At 42.1% G+C, this 25,028-nt stretch overlaps 1 protein-coding gene across 3 annotated transcripts in view; it reads left to right on the top strand.

Moving 5' to 3' along the window:
• LOC114877391 (nephrin-like) overlaps positions 1-25,028 on the top strand; it is a 244,880-nt gene that overhangs the window by 189,342 nt on the left and 30,510 nt on the right. For all 3 annotated transcript variants that reach the window (XM_029189912.2, XM_029189914.2, XM_029189913.2), the window contains 6 exons: positions 2,888-2,998; positions 10,332-10,422; positions 10,486-10,598; positions 13,290-13,456; positions 19,643-19,787; positions 22,396-22,526. In XM_029189912.2, the coding sequence (XP_029045745.1) occupies positions 2,888-2,998; positions 10,332-10,422; positions 10,486-10,598; positions 13,290-13,456; positions 19,643-19,787; positions 22,396-22,526 (758 nt within the window). The remainder of the gene's footprint in view (positions 1-2,887; positions 2,999-10,331; positions 10,423-10,485; positions 10,599-13,289; positions 13,457-19,642; positions 19,788-22,395; positions 22,527-25,028) is intronic.

Genomic DNA, 25,028 nt, shown 5'->3' with positions numbered 1-25,028 from the left:
AATTGAATGGCAGTGGTTGGTGTTGGTAGTGGTAGACGGGAGAGTAACGTTAGGCGAGTTCGAATGTATGCGTTACATAGGGCCGCCTATTTTCCAGCCAGCCCTGAAATTATCGGCGCGGTCTGAGCGAGGTCCATTGATTACCACTGGTAATTGCCATTACAACCCCCATCTACCGGCACCCCTCTCCCGTTCGCTCTTCACGGTACTCGAGCCAACCCCCTAACCGTTGCACCGTAGTCCCACGAGGGCTTGGATATATCCTCTGTATCGGCATTGAAAGTCAACCGTTTTAACGCGAACGCACCAGCAACCCTTATTCCAGCTGCCTACAATCGTGTGCTTCGAAGCGTGTCGCACTCGTTCCTCGAATCGTCATCCTCCTTACTCTTCAATTCGTACCGAGTCGATCTGAAAATTTATTAATAGTCGTTTAATTAAAAGACGGCGTCGTTTCAATGCTTTCATTGTCGTTCCACGGAAATGAAAACATCGTGCGTTTTTCCGTTGAAACTTTCTACAGCGAAAGGGTTAAACACCTTTGTGCTGGTTAATCGAATTGATTGATCGAGCTAGAGGTTTTAAAGTTCATGTTTGCTCGTAAATCGAGTTACGTAATCTTTGCAGCGATTCGTTTTTTTCGAATCAAGGGGGAAGGAAATTCTTTTTATTTTGTAACTTTATGATTCATGAGTGGAGAGTAAATGAGAGTTGACTTGAATTACGAAGCACGCGAGATTAAAGATAAATTATGTAGCAATTATGCTACCTCGAAGTTTATTGACGAAGAAGATTATAAGATTGAGACGAAGTCGGTTAAAAAAGGGAACAGAGCTACTTTGCATCCATGTACACCTACGTTAAACGATACCGAATGTTGTAACATTAAATTAATGTTACTTACGTTTTATATTACAGAGAACACCTTTATGGTACATTATTTTTTACTTTTCCTTACTACGATATAACCAATAGATCACTGCTTCCTTTTACCATAAACAAACCATAATTTTCTTATAACTCGTGTCACGTTATAGATATTACGAACACGTATGGTATACTGTAAATGTGTTGAAAGCATTGTACAGGTCGTAAAATGTATGCAATCTCTAGAAAATGGTATCGATCCATAGGTCACTCCACGTCGAGGTGGTTACGAAGTTGACCCACCCTAATCACCAAATCCTAACCACCCTTCCATTAAATTACCTCGTCAAGCCGTTACCAACTTGACAGACTGCTTTTGATTTTACTTAAACGACCTACTTTTCAGACAGTTGATTCAAATTTTAAGAAACTTTTGCACGCTGACAGATTATAAATATTCCTAATATTACATTTAAACAAACGTAACGCGAAGAATAGTTTTATCCCTTGTACAGATGTTACAACTATATCTTCTATACTTTGCACCTTTTATCTCCATAAGTAGGTCAAAGTGATCCTGAATCAGTCGCACGTGAGTTAAGATCCACGTTCTATAAAAATTGTACGTTCGAGGGAAGTTGAAAAAAAAGAAGAGAAAAAAAAATCGTAGCATTGTTCTTTACGAGCCACCCAGCTCGATACGAGACGAATGGAAGAAGCTTAGTCGAATATATGTATCTCTGGCGGCTGTTCGGCGAGAATTGTAACATTATTTCGGATTTCATACAGTTTACGACGAAGCTCGATCGTTTAACGTAGTTTTTCCCGTCGCAGCAACAAATAACCAACTGCTCCTCTGTATCCGCTTAAAGCAATTTTTTGACTGACCATCTCGCATCCTAGGATCGATTCTACATAGTAACTAAGCGAGATACCTTCGAATTGTAAAATCCGTACTGATCGTTTCGCCAACTATTTGCTGTTTTTTTATTTTTATTTTCCCGGTGACGTTGAACGAGACAAAACTGTCCGAACGAGAAAAACGAAAAATGTTCGGTTTCAAATATCGATATTCGATCGGTGTACTATGTATTTTGGCCTGGTCATATCCGCGGACTATCTTCGAGTGACGTAAAAATAAAACTTGGCGTGAAAATTTGAACGTCATGTCAATTACACCGTGTCTGTAAACTGTTGCAAGGAATTGCGTTCGTTTAAAATGTAAACGACCCTTTCCGGACGCGTTTTCGCGTACGTGATTCGGGTTTCGCCAATCCGATACAACGAACAGCTAGAGGGTCGTTCAAAAAAGGAATATTGGTATTTTAAACGGCTGCAACTTTGGTTCGTTGAGTTTTCATTTTGTTCTTTTCTTTCGCATATACTATACACGGTATATCGGTATACGGTTAAAAGAGAAAATCCGATGTTCCAATGTTAATTAGTCTCTGAAAAGGAAAAAACGAGACGCGATCGGTGTATCGCCTTGTCGGGGACAGGTTACAAAAAGCAAAGTGATAAGCATTTGAAACGCGGTTATTCGTTTTGAATAACCTTGTAGGGTGATAGGTAAAAGAAGAGAAGGAATGAACGAAAGGGAAATATAAAGGTGGGTGGCAGCGGCGCCGTAACCTCGCTGATAAAGCATCGAATACGTTGGATGTATGCAGGTAAAATCCAAAATAACGAAAAAACCGAGAGAAATATCCAGGTTGGCTTATCCGACCCCGGTCCGGGAACGAATATTCCAGGGAAAAAATATCATCTCGCTTTAATCCGCAAGCGATCGTACCTACACGCGAGTCGATACTATACGCACGGTCCACGAATCGAACGAATTTGTTCGAAGAACCCCGTTCGAACTGGCTTCCTATCATTTCCTGACTTTTCCTCGGCTCTCAGGGAATGTATTCCTGTTTTCTAATCGCTGTATCTTGATTATTTTATGGTACAAGGATAAAAATTTCAAAATGAATAGAACAAATTTTAACAATCTGTTTTTTTTTTGTTTTGCTTTCAGTACCACCGGAACAACCAACTATCCTGGATCAATGGGGCAGGATAGTAAACGGAACGGCAGGACCCTACGAGGAGGGTGACACTCCTTCTCTAACGTGTCGTGTAACCGGGGGTAAGTTTATCAAGAACTGGCAATGGGTAAAAGAAAACGTTTAGATGGTAGCATTCATACGCGTCGTTCCATTCGAACGAAAAACGTTCTTCTCGTCCATTGGCTTTAGAAACTTTCTGTCCGTAGCTGACAGTGTCTAAAAAAAATCCCAACAGTTTTCCTTCCTTCGAAAACTCTCGAATCCAAGCGAACCATCCGAGATACGTGAAATTTCGGTAAACGGCCGTAAACTTTGGTAAAGTTTCGGCAAGTTTTTAACAACGCCATACACCAGGATTTCGAAATTTTTAGCCCGAGTAAACACGAGTTCCGGTGACCAGGGGCAACCTCCGGGGAATGAAAAAGTTTTTCTCTTTTTCTACCTGCTGGATGTTATCCGAGTCGAAGATCGCTGTTGAACTCGACCACGAAATCGTTGGGAAAAGTTCGATCGAAAGGCCGTGAAAAGGGTGTAGGATGGTAGGATGTTTTTGGTTGGGTCGAAGGAGTCACCGGTGTCGTCGGTTATTAGATCGAGCAAGTTTTTATCGACGAACGAGGCTAAGTGAAAAGTTCCACGTTCGTAAGGATTGCGAGACTGGAAGGAAGGAAGGAAGTCCTTCCTCGAGGAGGTGGTAGGGCAAGGGTGAGGTAGGATCAAGCGTTCTCGAGTGAAACGGAAGGGGAGGAAGTACCAAAGTAGCTAGGTTCCGGTGTTTACTTTGGCAACTGGATCTAAATTTCTGTTTATAACTGCGGCAAACTTCTTCGGCTGCCTTAAAAGATTATTTCCTCTCCTCTTCTGGTCCCTGCACCCCACTTTATCCTCTTCCACGCCCCTTGTGCCTACATCCCTTCCACAAGGGAGACGTTTTACTCTTCCACGGGACGATTAATCGTGTTTGCATTTTCTACTAGAATTTCGGCATGACTTTTCTCCTCTTATGTTATAATGTAACGAACCACTAATTTTTGCTCCACCGAAACGAAGTTTTACCATAAATATTATTTTAAGCTAGCTAAAGTGTGAATAGATATACTTTACTACATCAAAGGGGAACTACCCAAGTGTTACATATTAACAATTGCAGTTAGTTACTCCTGAAGTATGACAAACTCATACATACAATTCGCAATCTAGAGATCCACGGTTCAAATCCATAGTCCCAATATTTTTCTTTTTTTTTAATGATAATTTGCCTCATTTTGAATAACTATTACATAAAAATTATCATAAAAAAAAATAAAAAAAATTGTTGGGAACCGAGGATTTGAACCGAGGACCTTCAGATTGCGAGTCGTGCATCCGTTCCGTGGTTAAACACATGACTCGCAATCTAAAGGTCCTCGGTTCAAGTCCTTGCTTCCCATTTTTTCTTTTTTTTTTTTTTTAATGATAATTTATCTCTTTTTGAATAATTAAAATTCTATATAATTCTGAACTAAAATTCTATATTCTATTTTGAATAACTTAAATTCTTTGTCAGGCGACGCGATTAGTCTGTGATCGGCGCATCAGCGCGATAATCTAGAACGCATGCGCATGAGGCGTGACGTACCGACTCGTCATCTTCTCATTTCTGTACAGTCTGTTAAGTGTGTAGCGAAACGGAGGATGCGCGAATTACGTGAAAGGCGGGAAAATCGTTTGGTACGACGTATCGTAAAGTGGATAACTATGGTACAAATATAGAGGTGGCCGACCACGAATTCAATACTCATCGTCGGTCCCACGTTTCGATGAATACATCGAAATTCGAAGCGGGGAATATTGCCGTATGCAGATTCGATGGGAATTGCATCGAAGCTGCGCGCATCGATCATACGCACTGCGGCGTATAAATTGAATATCGAGAAGATCGGCTTATCCTTAACAATACGCTTGTGGAACCGCTGCAAACGGTTGCGAACGATCCCCTACGAGTGAGTCTAGAATTTTCATTTAATTGTAAATCATCCCTTAAAGAGGGGAGAGAAGATTGTCTCGTTCGCCGTTTTCCTATAAGTTAGATTACTTACGACATTAAGTTTACGCGCAATGTTGATTCGAAAGGGTTGAAACTTTCTCTACAAATCGGCTGGACTGCAATCTTCATAAAGCATATGAAAACGTGCGAACAGATCCCCGGGAATGAAATTCAAGGAACGATCCGTACTTGTCGCGACTCTTCTGGTTTCACAGCGAAGTTTACTGCGAGTTTCGCAATGCAACGATGCAATAAAAACGCGTGAAACGCGTTCACGGTTCGACATTCATTTTCATTCGTTCAACCTAGCCCCGCGACGAAGAAGGATGGTAAAGAGGGGAAAGGGGGTCAGGGGTGGGTGCAGGGGATCGTTTGAAACGAAAAACTGAAGCGGACACGTCGCGTTAATTACACGAGACACGCGTTAATACGCGAGCTTTATCTTTCTCTCCGGGCCGTACGATAAATATTTCGCGGCGTTTTCGACGCCAGCAGCGATTAACTATAATTAACCGACACGAGGAACTCTCGTGGATGAGAATTTACGCGTTGATCTCGAAGCACGAGCGGTGGAAAAAAAAAAATAAATAAAAGGATGCTTTTCAATTTCAGCGACGCGTTTTATGCACCTGTATTCGGAGTTACGCTAATTCTTCTTGTCGCCGAACTCGCCATCGAGAATAATTGTTGAGAGGCTTTTGATATCGATTAAAGAACGATCGAATCGTTTAAGATCGAATTTTCAACGTTATCAGAATAACTTTCCTTCTCGTACGTCTACGCGTTTCTCTGAACCGCTCTATTATACACGATTTACAACTAATCGTAAGTAAGCCTATCCTCCCACCGTGGTGCACAGTGTTATCTATAATTTATGGCAGTGAGAAAATTTTACGACTCTGCCCGGCTTGCTGAATTTATTGCCAATTACTTGACTTCGTGCCCGGAAAGAATCGAGGGTCCTTCCTCGAGGATGTATACACACGTAAAGGTGAAACGTTTCAACCCCTGTCTTTGACCGCGGGTATCATGGAAGGATCGACGCTATTCTCTCGCTTTTTCTCTGTCTATTTTCTACAGAATGTCTCGAAAAGACTTGCAAATCCTCCATTCTAAGACACATCATTTTCGAGATATAAACGATTAAAATAATGTTTCCTAAATCTATGGGAATTTCTCTACCATATTTCGATAGTAACAGAGAGAAATGCCAGTGTTTAGTAGTAAACATAAACGAAATTAATAAATATGTGAAACATTAATTAAGTGTAGCTAATTGTTAAATTGGTTATACCTAATAATTACTATTCGTTTGAAGATTAAATATTAACTGAAGCTTCAAAGGGGAATAAAATCCGAAATTGTAATTGCTTATTCATCTCTATAGATATGTTCGGAATATAGAAATGGATTGCCAACATATCGTGCTAATAATTAATGTAATTAAACTGGAAATAGTTGCGCTATTGTATTAACCCATTCGCTAGCATCTGAATCGAAATTAATTTCTGATATGTGTTTTGTCCTGAAAATTTACTGTAGTTATCTGTAGTAACCGAATCAAAGACCAATTTCCAGATTTTACGTTTGCATGAAATTTAGTGGTTTTTTCCTACGAAAAACATAAATAAAATACGTAGAATATTTTTGTACCTGTTGGTCATCGGAAACCTGGGGCACCGGAATGAATCAATTTACTCGAATAATTATCTTGCAGAAATCAGTGGAACGGTTCTCCTCTCTCTCTCTCTCTTCTTTCATCTTCCTTTTTCTTTCGCGTCATCGGGCCCGATGCACTTTGCCTATTTCCCTTGGGTGCACGCATAATGTCTCGGGATCGCAATCTGCCGTCGACGTATTGGCCGAGTACAGGAAATGTTTATTTTTCAATCCTCCTCGCGGAACCGGAACTCGCGTCGCCATAAAAGATATTAAAAATTATTCGAGAGCGAACGCAGAGCACGAGGACGCTTAAAAAGCGAGTTAAACAGGGGATGGTATCGGCATTGACCTATGCTCTGATATGCATCATCATCAGTTGCGCTTTGCCCATTAAAAATATTGCAAATTTAACATTTTTTTTTGTTCTTTTTCACACTCGGTCCGATTGCTTTCTCTGTTTACCCCCAGGATTTCTATTGCTTGAATTTTCAAATATTGCAGTCACTCTTTAAAATTCCTACACATGTACGTTCATGGCGTTGAACAGTTGATGTACAGGATATTCCTGAATCGCTGGTTCATTCTCTCCTCGCTTATTGTTAGCGAATCGAAAGACGGTCGAAATTTTCTATAGAATATATACATATTATATATACTTGGAATTCTATCGGAAAGGAAAAGCTCGTTGCATTCGTTGAGCAGAGAATAACAGACAAGGAGAAGTCGGCTTATCGACGCTTCCCCGATAATCCTAAATCAAGAGGTCCTGAATCAAGCTACCGGCGAAGCTACCGGCGAAATGAAGAGACCCTGAATCGGGCTGGGTGTTCGGGTCTTGAATAAAGGGGCTGGAGTCTAAGGAGGAAATCTGGCAAGGATCTCGAGTCCTAGCCGGCTGGTATTTGCCTTAAGTAGAGTTCGAACCGCTGGTAAACTTGTTAGATGTGGGCGAGTAGCTGCGGACCGGCCTTAATCCGGCAAGATATCGTCCGGTATCCGCGGATTAAAATCCGTACTTTAGAGCTCCCGCCCACACCCACCCGTTACCGAACAGATAGCACCACGGTGTTGTCGTCGTTTTAAAGGGTGGGGTCGGAAGGCAGTTCGAATATAATCGGACAGTTAAAGTCAACGCCAGGGGCGTAGCTAAGCCATTGCCAGACCTAACCAAGACCGAAGCTAAACCAGGTAGCTGCTTCTTCAGCCTTTCCACAACCACGCAACCACCGTTACCTCACGATAGACCCTAAGTACTCGAGCAAACGACCTCACCGTCGAGCTTACGAATAGCGGAAGTAGAGTGACGCCGGGCGAAGAAGTTACGTCTTTGCCGGTCCAATCTACCATTTACAACTCGAATTCGAACTTTTACGTTCAAGCTTTTACATTACCAGATTACATGTAATAATTATTAGAATGATCTATCAACTGTTATTGGTACATACATAACGGAAGAATATTGTAGTACTGGTTAAAAAATTCCCTTGATGTTAGATGACATAGGAAACATAGGGAGAGAAGGAGACGGTTAAAATGCAATCCGGATCAGGAAGCATCGTGAATAACAACGACTGGAAACTAATCTAAGGGCGTTTCCATCGCAGATCAAGCTTGCAATTTCAAGTGTCGCGAGGATGTTGCGTCGAGCCTGATTAAATTGCGATTCCATCGTACGCCATCGTGAATAACAATGAAAGGACAAACGCCAGTTCCCTGATGTCTACCCTTTGCTACTTGAAAATTCACATATTTACAAAGGAATGCATTAAAAACTATCAAATTCCATTTCCTTGAAATTTTCAAATTAATTTCAATATTATTTGTATAAAATTATCTTAAGGTTGCACTATTCAATTTTCAGTGGTACTTTCTATTGGTTTAATTTATGTTTGAATAACTGTTTTATGAAATAATTTTGCAATCTGTCGCTGACATTTTCATTCGAACTTTGTGACGCGAAAAAAGTTCTTCTTACCGCTGTAAAAAGAATTTTCTCAATTTTCTACAATGTCAAACTTGCCTACTACTTTATAATTATATTTCCGTCAATGGAACCGAGTGTGCTAATACCTTTTTCATTCACTGGTGGTACAGTTTCCAAAAATGACGTTGAATCATTATTCTATTCATCTTGATCAACGAATTAAAACACTCTCTAGGAGGGAGTTTCTTGTTTGAAATATAAGGGTGTCACGGTTTTTCCATGCTTTTCATGATTTCTCACCCATTACCAGCGGCTAGCCGACTCTTATAACCTGCAGTATATCATTCGAGCCATTTTATCACCTTAACCGGCAGCTTTCTCCAACGAAAATATGCATCTAGCCACGGAGCCGAGTATTATTCGGCTCGAGGTAGATATGTAAATCCGTGATATAATACGAAGTCTATTCACGAACCGTTCCGTCGAATGGAACTCGATACGATATACCCCTCGATATCCTCTTCGAACCATTTATTTTTCGATAAACGTTACTTTCTGCGAAGCACGTAGGATCGCGAAAGGGCGACCGGTTAAAGAGATCGCTGGAAACGCTAGCCAAACCCTTATTTATCATTCGGGGCAAGTGCACCAGCGAGATTCTCGGCTAACACGCAATCGATTCGACGATTTTGCACATTCGATGATACAACAAAACGTTCGTCTGATATTTATATAATGAAAAATAGAAATTATTAGAATTACAGTAAAAACTCGATAAGTGTTCGAAACTACCACTGGGGGGAGGTTCTCCCTCGGAGCAAGCATGAGAGACAACACTAATGCAGCGATGAAATTTTTCTTTTTAATAACAATTTCATTAATATTGATATTGTTATAATAATTTTAATTAATCTGAATAATCTTAAAATAATCTTATGTTTCATATCTTCCTGAAACTTGATACGATTGTAATATTTTTTGTACTTATTTTACAGTAAATCTTCTGTCCGCTAAACGTTCATCTCCAGTCCCAAATTCTGAACACTTAATCGAGTCTTTACTTTATTCAGATTCTCCCGAAAAAAAGGAACAAACGTGTAAGAGATTACCCTAGGCATAACGTATGACAAAGAGATCTGGTGTCTGCGGCCTCCAGACAGTATTCACACTGTGTTCAGAAATCAGAGAGGAAAATCGTGCGGTCGTAGTATCGGAGTTTTTAATATTTCAGCCGCTTTGATCCGTCCTTCCGTTCGTCCGTCCTCCTGTAATTGATATTTATCGATCCTCCGAGAGGAACGAAGCTGCGCGACTATAACGCTTGGTTATTGAAGCGACTGGCATCGAAGCCAAGCCAGAAAGTCTGCCGGTTTTTGTCTGGAGCACCGCATCCAAAACTCTGGGGTATCGGCTAATTTAAAAGTTCTCGAGAACTCATCTAGCCTTTAGTAGCTTCGCCAAAGCTCGTCCCTATCTCTTCTGTATATACTATCCCTCCCCTTTCTGTCCACTCGCGTGCCTCGTCCTTACACCCTTCGCCGCTTCTATTTCTACTTTACTTTCTCGAAGAACCGTTCAAAGTCTTTCTCTTCCTCCTCGACCACTTTCCATCGCTCGTTACGCTTCATACGAGCCACGATTTACTTTGCTTTCATGAACCGGACCGGATGTTTCGGTCAATTTTCCGGAAGACCTCGTTGCGTACCATCGTGTCGTTTCCTTTTCAACGTCGAGATATTCTTTTGAAAATTTATAAAAGCTTCTCTCCTTGTTTCTCAATCGTTTGTTATTTGTTTCACAGGAAAACCTGAGCCTATGGTTCGATGGCTGATCAATGGTCAGGTGAAGGACGAAGAGTACGAGAAGAATGCTGGTGACGTTATAGAGAATAGGTAAGGTTTCGTTATTTTGTTTCTTTTTTCAAATTTACGTCAACCCTTCCGTCTGTTTCTCAGGTTAAGCCTGCAACCGATCACTCGATCCGATCTTGGATCGAATTTTACCTGTCAAGCAAGAAACACGGACCTAATAGAGCCAAAGGAGTCTTCGATTACCTTGGAACTAAATCGTGAGTAATTATCAAAAAATAAAATGAATCGATAGTATGTAATATGTAAAGGGAAGCGTCGATTTCACTTTTCGTGCAACTGTTGAAACCGTAGCGTGTTTTTATTCGACTAATCGTTGGCTGTAAACGAAAAGGGGGAAGGAAAGAAAACGGATAATGGTAAAAGGAAACGAGCAATTGCCCGAGGTTGAGGGGCTAGTTCGCCCATAGGCGGTGGCGGATGTCGTTAAAAGAGGAATGAAATAAAGACAAGAAGTAGATACAAATTCTTATCGCGTGGCTAACAAATCAGAAGCCTCCACCCTGAGCCTATCTTGTCCCGCATTAACGATAAGATCTACGAGACGGCGAAAGTGGGCCAACATCCTTTTGCTCCCTCGCCGCTGTGAATCGCCTTTAAGGGAAGATAAGGCAAGATAAGGAGGAGAAATATATTAAATCCAAGCCTTGGAGGCCCCACCTTCGCTCATCCATCCTAACCTTCTAGGTAGAACCTCCTAACCGAAGAAGCCACGAAGGCCAGCTATAACCTGCGAGCTTTCGTGAAATTAGAATTCTTCGTTAACTCGCCACCCGTCTCATAAACCGAAACGACGAAATACTATTATAATTCCAAGAGTGAACTGAAAAATTCATAGATCAATTATCTACAAGCTCCTACTTAATATCCTTCCCTCGATGTTACGACCGTCACGACAAGGGAGAGAAAGTTGAATTCGCCTAAAGGGGAAACTTCTGGTTCCACCCCCGAAGGTTGTATTCGACGAATAAACGAGTCCACGAATTTACGAGAAGTGTTCGATCTTCGTCGAGCAAGACATTCGTTGATAACACCGAGTCTCATCGAGTCTCACCTTTCGAGAACAACCGTGAAGGGTGTCGTTCGAGATTATTTCGTAGAAACATTCAAACGAGGTGACCAATTTATCGTCAATTAAAATCTGCATAGTCATTCTTCTTCCTCTATTTTCCTCGGTATAAAATTCTCGAAGATATTCACCATTTCACACGATCTCTTTCCGTGTCTCGTTGTTTGTCGGCTTGTCGTCTAGTTGGTACGGGTTCCGCGAAAAAGACAGGAGCGCGGGGTGATTGATCGGCGCCGAATGATCGGTGCTTCCGAAAGTCACGAAATTTTCGGCGAAACGGACGACGAAATTGAAGACCCGTTATTGGTGAACGAGAACACCCATCATAGCGGGGAACGAAAATAAAAAAAAAAAGAAAAAATCCAAAGCGCTTCGTGTGCAGTGATAACGAAACGAGCGAAGAGGGATAGGAAGAGAGAGAAGGAATGCGCGAGGGTTGGTAGTACGATACTAGAGGGAGAAAGACATTCCGAGAGCGAACAAAGAGAGAAAGAGATTGATCGATGCTCGCTCTTTGATTTTCGCGACCTGGACCAAGTGACCATGCATCGAGCGTGTATTCATCTCATGGCTGGTGGAACGAAAAACGAAAGAGAAATTTAAAAAAAAAAAAAAAATACTGTGGACGGTGACGAGGCAAACCATTGGCGGGACAAGGGGTTGAGGGTCGATGAGATTGCGGATAATCGAAAAGGATGGTGATTCTGAAAATCGGGCAAATCAAATGTTTTCCGTGGAGACGAACGAGTTTAGCGTTCGTTGAACGATTTGTAACAATGACGTCTGAGTAATCGCGTTCATTACTCCTTAACTCGTTAAGTGGTATCAACACGCTGCGTGCATGTAGCATTAATTATTTCCTTGATAAAAGGTAAACTGTCAGATATCAAGTTTATTCAGTTTCAAATGTGCTGATTATTAATTTGTCAAATTATAAAAGCTCGAGAAGTTTAATCGAAGTTTATTATAATGAAAGCAGAATTTCTCGAAAACTATGACGAAACTGTGAACGGAAACGAGGAAAGAGAAATATTGAAACTGATTATAGCTACTGGTTTGACGCGAACAAAGCTGAACCAACATATCCGAGCGCATTCTCATAGTTTTCATATTTCACGCACGAATGGGTCGTATCTGGCCGGTATTGGCCAATTGGAAACGCGAATTTATCGTCCGTCAAAGCGATCGTCGCCTCGGTCGTAACGCGAAAACGACTATCGTTCCGAGCGTTTACACGCGGCCGGGAAAAATCAATGTTTACCAGGAATAATGATCGATCATCGGGCAGAAACTCGGAAAGAAATCGGTAAATATTGTATGTTACGTTCCCTCCTATTCTCGTCGATTTTCGATCGAAAACAAACGAAAGTAACGCGAATAGAACGAATAGAATGATCAACGAATCACTGTTTCGATTTTGATCGTTCGCATGTTCGGTAATGACAAATGACTGGCAATTGACCTGTCGGAACTTCACTACGTTAAATCGGCCACACGATTTGCATCGAACTCACGTAGTCCTAGCTCGTTTATCCGCCTTAATTATCGGTTCGCTTTAATTATCGCGCCCGATTAGCGTCATCGGTCCGCGTGATTGCGGGACTCGTTGATTCGAAAAAAACAGGACGGAGGAGAAGCATTATGTCGTTCGGCTAACGACACAGCTCGTTCGAACCTTTCGAAATCGAAATGATTTTCGATCGATCCAACGATACCTGTGTGGGTACAGTGTACCCACGTAATTATAGACGTTGATCGCCAATCGTCGTATCTTAAATTCCTTGAAAAAGTATTTAAATAATGAACTTTGCTTATTTTACAGTAAAACCATTGACGGTGACCATTAGAAGGCCAGGCAAAAAAGGAGTGGGAAATGAATCGCTATTGGCGGGAAAACGTTACGAGGTGGAATGCGAGACCATGGGATCGAGACCACCGGCGGTGATCACTTGGTACAAGGGACGAAGAAGACAGCTGAAGCACACGACGGTAAGAAGAAATGATAATTATCATTTTTATTAAAATTTATAGTTACGAATGTAGGTAATATATTTTCCAAATGAAAAATATTGTTGTACGACAAACAGATGGGTCGTTAATAATTTCATTATTTATAGTCTGAAAATGCACGTTTCTGTATGCATACGTAAACAGAATGAAATATGGTTGAATAATACTAATTACTCGTTTCAATGTAGGCACATGTATCCATGATTCAATGACAAAGCGATAGTACACGTTCAATTAATCTATGATAATTATTAACTGGATACACAGGTACAGGAGACGGTGTCAAACTTATTAGCCGGTTCGACCGTCGAAAATATTGTTCGATCGACGTGTACACGACGGAGCATTATTCGGGCAACTGAAATCCGATAATCCGTTCGCTATCGTTGGCTAATTATTAGCGCATCGCCTTGACGAAATTTGTCGCGTCCCCGGTAGGTGGAACAAAAGGCAGCCACGGCATTTAATTAACAGCTAAGCTGCTTATTATAGCCGGTGCCGCGTTGGTGCCGCGTTGGTCCCGGTGCTTGTTAATTAACCTGACCCGTTCTCGAGGGCTGGACGGTAGGTAGAATGAAATACGGTAACGCGTGCTGACACTAAGGTATTTCAATTTCACTTCCTTGAAATTTAAATCAGAACGTCTCGTAAATTACCTCTCTTGCCGCGCTTCCGAAGCTTAATGCTCTCCGCTCTCCCTTCTAAATCGAGACCAGCCCCCGATTGCCGAAGCGTCGAAGCGCTGAGGCTCGATTAATCTCACGAAATTTTTAGTATCGTTCGACCGCGAAATTGCGAACGGGTGCCTGCTCGTGAATCTCGATCATCCTGGAATGCTTTCGATCGTTTTGCTTGCGTTCACTCACGTCCCTGCTGGAACGATACACCGTTACCTTTCTAAATGGTACACCCTTCAATTTGCACCGTACTTTATCAACGGAAAATTTTCGTCTTACCCTTTACGATGAAATGGTGGAAAAAGTAGCGTTAAGCGAATAAATATTACCACCTTTCACGGAGTATCGATAAAGTAATAAAGAGAACGATTTCGCTAAACAAACTTGCTACGATTCTCCCTAGAATTGAAAGAGACAAAACAATTCTCGTCTAACGAACCGACACGATATCAGACAAGAGCTATGCAACGATTTCTCAACTCGTCTGGACAAAAGAGCCGTTCGACGACAGTAGCTAAATCGTGGCCAGTTCGATTTTCCGCTACTCCCTCGAACGGAGTTACGAGAAGTGAGACAAAAAAGAAAATCAAAGACAGATAGAGTCACGTGAAAAAAGGTCCATCTGAGAAAGGTGAGAGGGTGAGAGGGAAATGGAGTATATTATAGGGAACGGAAAAGACGAAGAGGTGGAAAGGTTGAAAAGGTCGAAACGCTCCGGGGAACCGATAACTATACCCCTTGGCGTCGAATCTTTCCCTTGGGAAAGGTTCTCAAGGCGCAGAAACAGAGTCAAAGCGATAGAGAGAAGACGAAGAGAAGATGATGAAAACGAAGCGGTAGGAGAGAAGTAGGAAAAGAGAAAGAACGGTTGGGTTAGGTCTGCTCGAAACGGATTGGATTCGAAGCCGACAGCTTCGGGGTCGCGTCCGATTGTATGAGCAATGAAAAGAGAAGAAGTGGTTGCGGTGGATAGATGGAGGTCAAAGGGGGAGGGGGGTTGAAAGGGTACGATCGGTGCTTTCGAGGAGAGTCGATTGAATTAAGCAACCACACCTGTCGACTCCAGATATTTTCATTGGCGCCATGCTAATTGCCAATTAAGCGATGCCGATTTCGACGATCCGCAATCCGAAACCGCTACCCCCTTCGACTCTAATTTCATCCCTAATTCTGTAACACTCGTTTCGTTAAATCGTGCGTGTCAACTGCCGGTAGTAATTTTTTGGAAAATTTACTACTTCGAAACCCATAATAATTGCTTACATTGTACTAATTCTAGTAACCTGGAAAATACTCGGCTTGGATTGAATTTATTCAACTTTTTAATTATTCACCCTTTTTCGTTTTAAAACACGATTTTACCGTCACATTTCCGCGGTTATATGATATTCGTAATACAAAAGTTGTTACGAGTTGTTACTCTCCATTTTTTCAATTTCGAGTGCGATTGAATTTTAAGAGCCATTTTAACGCAACGAGTTAAATGGTTGTTTACTATAGTATTTTTATTGTCCCGTTTCGGTCATTGTTTCGAAAAGCGTTTCTTTCATACCGTAAATAGAATTAGTAATATCAACCACAACAATTATTGCGTACATTTCAATATCGCATACGTATAAAACATTGATTTTTATAAAATAAATCGAAGCGAACTTTTCAAACGCGCTGGTACCTTTTTCATCCGCGATTATTTGCGAACCAATTCGTATTTTCAGAGATATTACACGAATCGTTGTTTCGTTAACCTCGCGTTTCATTTTGTCGGTTTTTAATTTTCGAAAGTAAACTGATTATTCGCAGAATGAACTGTAATAATAATAATATTTGGATAGGGTGGCGGGATAATAGCGAAGCGGTATGTCCAGCGAATGGAATTGTTGGAAATAAGCGAGAATCGAGTGACACTCTCGCAAAAGGATTTACTCTGCTTGTCGGACCGTTCGAAATTGACCGGAAAAGTAACGAGGATAGTAGGATTCGAGGCGTGCCGTAGATCCGGCTATGAATTTCCTGTATTTTGGAGAATCCGATATAGAAAGGCTACTGGCTCGATCCGTTCAACGGCGCACCCTCGATTCGAGCTTGTGATATTCGACGTTTCCAATAATGCAACCACGAAGGCCATTGCTATTGGCTTCGAAATGAACCTGCCAGGATACATTCCGTAACACGAAGGACTGCTCATCCTTTGTCGCGTATTCCTCCACGGTCTTATATTACATTTTCAAACAAATCGGTAGTTATTCAACGTTTAACTTTCAATTTAATTCACCCCTTATTCTGATACCACGATGTCGCTTCACAGAGAAACGAAGAGAATAAAAGAATGAAGAAATGAAAATGAACGCAGAATTTCGTTAGAAGGAGGGTAAGGTAGAAGCTGTATTTAATCGAACCGTAGAACTTCGTCGAGGAAAATAGAAATACTGACAGGGAACGATGCATTCCGGCGGCTTTGAAAGTCATAACTACGAGTTTCCAAGCAAACTCCGCGATGCGTTACGAAGTTAGAAAGCCCTTTTAGAGCTGGTACCGAAAGCAGAGCGCGAAAATCGGCGTCTAGGTCGATGGGAATATTCGATACTCGCCGATAATGTACGTACCAGTGTGCCTCGAGTGCGCGTTTCCCTCGGTTCGCTGAAATACCAGCTAAGCCGCTCACCAGTCTGCGAAACATTTTAACGGAAACGTCCATTGCTTCCAGCTGTCAGTGTAGCCGATCTGTAATCAACATTCCAAACCGTATTATCGTTAAATTAAACAACAAACTTTTCCTACGTTTCCACGAGCGGCACGATTGAATCGCGCACTGACCGATCTCTTCTCTTTTCGCCAGATTTATCTCATTTACGATCATCTCTATGTAACAGGGAATGAAAAGATAAGGTGTCTTAGAATTCATTAAAATTCCCTGCGTTCCCTGAATATTCGATGCGAGACAAGGCGTTGTCCCATCGGTGAATCTTCACACGTATCTGGTCGGTGGGTCGTCAAAGAATTTTAATTTCACCGCGGAAAAGTTGGATGAAAGTACTTCCAGGTGGTAGCCCGCTCCTCGCAGACACGCTACCTGTTTTCCACGAATTAGAATTCAGCCCCGTTTCCATCGGTGTCTGTCGTTTACACCGTTAATCAGTCCACGCGGCAAAGTCTTCTTGGTCTCTACACGAAGGAAGAGATAGAGACAGAGAGAGAATATTGCGACTGTTGGCGAACGGATACAGCGAAGCGTCGTTAAGCGCTGCGGCCAGAGCTTGTTAATGAACTACGCGAAATTAATTAGGGCCGCGTGTCAACGTGTTGCAGACAACGCTCGCTCCACGGTGCACGTGCGTTGCAATGTTACATTTCTGATTCCGGATTATCGATAACGCGTCCCTCTCGCACCGCTGTACATATAGAGAGGAAAATATACAAAGTAATCGCTTTGGTCGCATAGGGATGATCGTAGCTGAACTCGAAAATGTTAGAACGGCAAAAAAAGGAGAAAAAGAGGGAAAGTAGACGATAAAGAGGCATCGTGGCTCGTTTTCACGGTGACGAGAAAGGTGGCGACGTACCTGCTTAAAATTCCTGTTGGCACCGCCTCGAAAGCGGCAGATAATAAAATATAACCTCGTAGCGAGGCTTTGCGCAGCGAGAAGAAGGGACGAAGGAGAGCCAGGTCTATCGTAGGAAAAGAAAAGGGCGGTTCCAAGAAAGAGATATTAACGTAAGCAGATCCTATAAGCGACGGAACACGTAGACCATTTCTACCGCATTACCATCCTGATTATCCTATAGTCATCCGAGGCTGTCTTTAACGTCGACCGTTCAGTATTACGTGGTCTAAGCTAGGAAGCGTTTCGTTAGCGACGAGAAAACTGCGATAGAATCACCAGCTGGATATATTATCCTTATTCCCTGTTCCCTGGAAACGCGAGCTCATCCTCGTCCTTAAGAGCGTATAAATATTTTTCAATGAAATCCCGCGACACCTTTCTTTCTCTTTCCCCTTTTTTCTTCTTTCATTCATGGACTTGCAATTGCCTCGGGAATATTCGCATGCTGGAGAATTAACCCCTTTTACCGCACACTCTCTAGACAATCGTTTTCCTATCTGCTGTTGAGAATAATCTGAGGATGACGCGAATGAATGCAACTTTTATATCATTAACAAATATTTATTAATATGAACTTATTAATAATGCGAGGAGTGGTGACAAATGTGGAGTTCGCTCGCTATTTTTAAGGGGGTGCCAGACAGGTCCATCGACAGGAAAATTTCCCTCCACGCTCGGAGGAGAAAATTTGGGTTTTCTTGGCTTTGCCCTCTGACCGATGCCCTCACAAATCATTCTCGCATTTTTCTGCATCATATATTTCAAATCATCGAGAAATATTCCATCTCGGATTTGCAAAATTCCGTTTATTAAATAAGAGATGGCCGAAAGAGAAGGGGAAGAAAGGAAGAGTGAAAAGAAAGCTCCGTCCAGGCGAAGAAAAGTTTCGTTTTCAAGCTTTTAACGCGACTCGGAGTCGAACGGCGGTATCGGGTGACATGCTTTGAAACGAAATATGTACCGGGGGGGTCGAGGTAGCTGGTTACCGGTGTCGCCGCGTTTCTTTTTTTTTCTTTTTTTCTTCTTTCTCACCCTCGTAGCCAGGGCGCGCCGTTGCTGGGAAAATAAATGGAAAAACGCGATGCGACGCGAGACGGTAGAATCTCGCGTCAGAAGCTGGTGCCTGGTTTGCCGGTAAAATTCACGCTCGGTGGAATCCGGCGCGGTGGGGCGGCGCTCTCTTTAGAAAGGATTCCGGCAACGACGTTAGCAGGACTCCGGGTCCTTTCGAATCCGGGCTAGCAGCAGGAATGAATTTCCAGCAGATGTTGCCAAGCGTTGCTTACGGTCCGCCTCTCGACCTTAATATAACCAAAATTAACCATAGCGAGAGTTGCCGTCGAACTCGTTTCCACCCGTTCGCTCCTCCGCCCTCGGTTTCTCTTCTTTTCCCCTTTTTTATCTTCTAACCGGCGTACTCGTTTCTCGCCGTCTTCCGCCGCGGGATTTGAAGCGACCCTTCAAACGGAATGCACGATATTATTTTTAAAAATTACGTTTGTTCGAGCAAGAAGTAGACGAAAATCCAGGGTTGAAAGATCGTTCGAAAAATCATCGAGCACGTTAGTCGCGCAGGTACTCGAGATATTCTGTTTTCCTTAGCAAACGGGATCAGAGGGTAGCCTGCGCAACAATTTTCGCATGGAAAAATTTTGAAAAATCATTCAGAAGGTTTGGTATACTCGAGAAATGCCGTTTTTACGAAAGGGGACGAAGGTGGATGAAAGAGGATTAAAGGCAGCCGCGCATCGGTTTACCGTCCTTTGAAATTTGAATTTTCCTTCGCCAGATGCCAGACGTTTGCTTACTGGCTCGGATATTTTTTAGACAGCGAAAATTCAAGCTTTTCGTCTATGTAACCTTGTGTTGAACCTTGTGTCACGCAGGACGAGAGATCCGAGAATCGAACGATGAGCATGGTGGAGTTCGAACCTGGAGTGGAAGACCATGGAAAATCGATCACCTGCAGGGCGGAAAATCCGAACGTGACGGGACTGTTCGTTGAAAAATCATGGAAAATCGACGTAGTATGTAAGTAGATGATTAACGTATTAAATTATTAGCAATAACTGTTACGTGGCATATCAATTTAAAGTCTAAAGCGAAATCCTTAGCGAACCGCGTCCCACTTTCCTTAAAAGAATGAAAAGCTCGATGCGAAGAATATAAATACAAAACGAGGAAAAGTTTCAGGGTGACATAACATATTCCACCCCTCTTTCCAACATCCCGATTTCTTTCTCGCCGCGATCTTTTACGAGGGTACGTAAATGCATATTCGATGATTTCAACGCTTGGAACTTGTACCTCGTTCGGGCAACGGCCTTTAATCTATGCATACGCGTCGTGTGAACACCATAAAAAAAATGTGAAGCATCGGTACGAGTTCTGCGTACCCTTCCTTGCGTATCCCTTGGACTCTCGTCTTCCATCGTGGCGGATATCGTGAAATCGGCCGATTTACGAGCCCTTTTACGTTGAGCACACGCTTCTCTACTCTGCTCACGTTCTCCCTATCTCTGTCCTTCATTCGTTCATCCCACATCTATCCATCCACTTTTCTTCGTTTTTTTCTTCTTCTTCTTTTACAGCTACAATAAAACAGCCTCCGTCGGATTTCGAGCGAATTACAGCCGAAATTCAACGAGACCGATCGTTGCGTATCTTCGCGGAACCGTTCGCTGCTCTAGTTGATCGTAAAACGAAGGAAAAATGTATGCGACGTATAGGGACGAACAGCTCGTAAAAGAAAAGATGTCGCCAATGAATTTGTCCTTTACGATTCTTCTTTTTTTCCCTTTCTTTTCTATTTCAAATGTTTCAACACTGAACCGTACGTTCGTGTACTAATATTTAACGATTAAATAAATAGTGCCGTATACTTATTGTTGGTCGTTAAAACAAAGTAACGCGTTTCATTAATCGGAACTTGTTTTATTTGAAAAAATGTCAAACTTTAAGTAACAATCTACAGTTATAGATATTATTGAAATAATTAATAGAAAATCAGACAATGTCCCACTGGATCGCACCGGATCGAATTCTCGGTTTTCTTTCACTTTTATTCAATTCCTTTATAGATAAAGGGGGTCTTCCCCCCGGTATATAATTAAATAAATAAATAAGTGATTTTCGATCAACATCAAGCCCCTCTAACGTAAAGAATTTTTTATCGACTGTCTTTCGGGTCCGTGTTGAACTTTCTTATGGTTTTCTTTATTTCGTCCACCCTCGTGTATCTTCGTAAAGGTATTAAGAAGAAGCTGGTGTGTTATGGGAAATGACGTCACGTCGCGTATCCAATTACGTTGACCGTTGCAGGGTTGCACGGTATCACTGGAATTACACGGTCGCCCTCGGTCCGACAAGTCTGTCCTGGCTTTTTCGAGGTGTACCGGCTCTCGATTCGCGAGAAACGAGCAAGAAAATGAAACTGCTAAGGACCGAGGGAGGGAATTTATTGCAATCCTAAAGCGGAATGATCTTGTCGGTTCGCGGAGAGCAGCGGAAAAATAAGGGACAACGGTACGATGCAACAAAGGGGTCGAGGGTTAAAAAAAGCGGGCACGAGACAGGTCGGACGGGAAATGGTGGAGGGAAAAGGACGCGATCGAGCTAATTAATACAATCTCGAAAGAGTGGCGTACACCGAGGGCAAGGAGGAAAGAAGAGCCAGTGGGAAACGGAGGGAATTTATCGTGGTGCACGATAAAATTCTGTGAGAACGCTGGAAGAATAAACTCCTCGGGCTAGGAAAGAGACCGAGAGGGAGCGGTATGATTAAACTAATGAAGACGGTAAATGAAAGAGATATAAGCAGCGAAGAAAATACCGGAATTCCACGGGGGTGTGGCGGAACGAATCGCGTGGAGAACAGACGAGATATCTACTCTCGAAAATAAACAGAGTGTAGTATCATTTTAGCAGGTTGAATCATCTAAACGCAGAGTAATTTAGCGATCAAGTTGAGTTTCACCAACAATTTACTGCATTTGCTATAGGTAATACAACGGTGCATCTATTTCGTCGTGAATGGAATTAAATAAAAATTTTCCTTCATAATTCTCCGGCACAATTTCACTTCCGTGAGCAAAAGTGGCAAGTATCCATCAGAAATGAAGAAAGCACGCGATAGGTAAGAAAGGTAAAGGAAAGATCGCGATACGACTATCCTGGAAATCTAACAGGGGTTAAAATATTTCCTATCGGAGACGGGACAGGTTGCCACGTGCTGAGGGCGAGCGCGCCTTAAGCCTTAAGGTATCAAGTTGATGAAATTCTACGAGGGTGGAGCCTACCGTGACGATAAAACGTATCTAAGCCCTTCATCTTATTCCCTCTCTGTGAGAGAGAAAAAAGTAAAAGGCTACTGTCTCCCATCCATTATCAGACCCAAGTCATTCACCTATTATTAACACTTTCATCAGTTGATTTAATAAGATCCTAAACTAAACGTCGCGAAGATAAATGGTGGAAAATTCACGTGCTACCAGGATCACTGCTGTCCTAGCGTGATAACTTTAATATTGTATAACCAAATATTCAAAGTTTAAGCTTTTAATTGATACGCCATAAGTGTTATTTCGCAAATAGTTTTATCTTATCTTCTTCGATTGCATTTAATCGAATATAATTACAGATCCTCCGATCGTGTCGTTGAACCTCGGCTCGACCCTAAGTCCCGAGGACATCAAGGAAGGCGACGACGTTTACTTCGAGTGTCACATCAGAGCTAATCCACCTTGGTCGAAGTTGACGTGGATACACGACGTACGTATAGACCTACTAATTAAACGACGTTTCCGCGCGTAATTAACGCTTGTATTCTACGATTACGCGTACGAGTTTGCAGTCGTGAATCAGAGACCGAAAGTCGAATGTTTCTTAACAAAGTTACGCGTTGAATCTCTCGAGTACGCTGTTTCCCCTTACACGTTGCCTCTATTAAGGCGTTGTTAACCCCTCTGTATCTCGTAGGGTGTAGTTTCCCGACTCTGTTTAAATTTTCTCTCCTACTTGCTGGAAATGTTGTTAAGGCAAAGATTTTGAAACCGGTGTATCTGATATTTGAAGCAGACTGAGAGATATATCTCGCAGACCAGCAAAAGTTTTTCGATGTAACGCGACATTTATTATCGCTTAATTATCCATCGGTTCATGTTCACGAACGCTAGGTATAAAATGCTAGAACGAACATAGATGCAACATTATAGGTGATTTACGCGACAACATCGAGGATAGTAGGAAGACTCTATAGAAGGCGACTAGCGTTCTTATCCGTCGGTGCAGTGGCTCGTATATCGAGCACTAGGTAAAACTTTAAATCCTTTATTTGCATAATATATGAGATCGTTCGGCAGACTCGATCTCGTGGAGCGCCGTTAGAACGCGAAGACTTAAAACCGTCCGCCATGAAACGTGTTACGTTGGAAGCCGATCATCTCGCGGATTTACGTTGAGCAACGATAAAAGACTTTGCGCACCACTCGCTCATTCTCTCTTTCTTTCCTTTTTTTCCCTCCCCCTCCGTCGTTATACGCGGAATTACGTTCGTTAGGATGAACGGAAAGTTTTTACATTTTTCCTCGTTAAGCGTCGGTACATTAATTTCGCGTGGAACGAGTCCAATAACTGAATTTCCATTATTTCTCATTGCTTCGTTTTCTCGCTGCTTTCTCGACAATTTCTCGAACGAGAAGCGAACCTCCTATTTGTAATCGACGTAGAATCGTGGCATTCAGATCTGTTTTTCATACATTTGAAATTTGCATTTAAAATTGATACGTCTCGTACGATATTAATTCATTTTCAAGCATACCCAGGAACGATTTACCGAGTCGTCCTTCGAACCGAGGCAACGACAATTGAAATTTCATTTAAATTATTTTTTTTTTTTCTCCCTTAACGAATACCGCTTTGCTCTCTATGTTTATTTTAACAATTAATAACTAGATAAAAATCTGGTGTCTCGGGAATGGCTCAACAGAAAAGTAACCAAAGAATACGGAGGAAACTAAACCTTTTTCTCTTCTTCCTCGTTTGCCTTAATCCAACCTCGTCCCGTTCTCGTTTGCCTCGTTCTTTACATTTAGTCGCAGGATCTTTCCCGTGGATACGTGTCGTGTCGTAGTTCACGAAGAATACCAGGACGAAGAGGCGGGCTAATGGTGGGACGGTAGCAGCTGCTACAACGTAAGAGATTTCCGTCGAAATTGCATCTTAAAAATATGAACCGACTTCATTTCTCGAAAGTAGCTGGCTATCGTAACCTTGGCTTTCTTCTTCTTTGTCCGTTTCTAGATTCTACCCCTCCGTTTCCCTCCATTTCGCACCATTTCTCTGACAAATTCCATCCTCCCGGATACCACTTATATTCGCTTTTAATTTATTATCTTTATTAAAAGATGTTATTCGGAATCTCTTCGTTCGACTGTAAAATTGACAGAGTGGCAGATTGAACATGGAAATAGCTATCTAAGATTATTGGTCCATTTCAGAATATATTTTCGTTTGAAATTCGATAAGAAATTAATCCTTCTTATCGAAGGCTTTCAATCTTTCGCTTTATCGAATTAAAGTTATTCCTATCGACGTTCAACTTAAATTACTATATTTTTATTATAATTAAAATAGAAAATCATCAGGTCTGGGGTACGCGTGATATGTACTGTGCAGAGATGAGAAGATGACGAGTGAAAGGACCACGGATACGATTGGTCATAGTCGGTAATTCACACTTCACGCGCATTCTAGATGGTCGCGCATTAATGGCCGATGCGGTCGCACACTAATCGCGTCGCCTGGCAAAGAAGGAAAATGGGATTTCGCGACTTTAAATGCGATGATGAAACCGTGGGGAGAGGGTGGAGCGTGCCTCTGCCCTCCCGCTAATCATCTTTCTATCTCTACACAGTACGCGAAATCGAAACCCTCGGCTCTCGAAGTTTTAAAGTACTCGTGGAAGCAAAGACGACAGAAAGGTCGCAGTAGGTTAATGGATAAAGGTAGTAGACTTCGATTCCCGACGGAGTTATCTCTAGTTTCTATTTTTCACGGATCCCTACAGTTTCGTGATTTGTTCGGAACGAGAAAACTGTTGATTGACCGCACCGCTATCGCTTCGAATTCATCGAAGAGAAGAAATTACTCGACAGATGAAATAATAAAAAGAAACGTTCCGGCAATCCGTGTAGAAAATAGCCGTAGGTAAATTTGTCTGAACGAAGAGACATCGCTTCTCGAACGATTAGAAGGGGTTTTCCTAGAAATTAC

Source organism: Osmia bicornis, chromosome 15, assembly GCF_907164935.1.
Source record: "Osmia bicornis bicornis chromosome 15, iOsmBic2.1, whole genome shotgun sequence".
In the NCBI taxonomy this organism is placed as follows: domain Eukaryota; kingdom Metazoa; phylum Arthropoda; class Insecta; order Hymenoptera; family Megachilidae; genus Osmia; species Osmia bicornis.
This window is presented reverse-complemented; position numbering and strand designations above follow the sequence as displayed.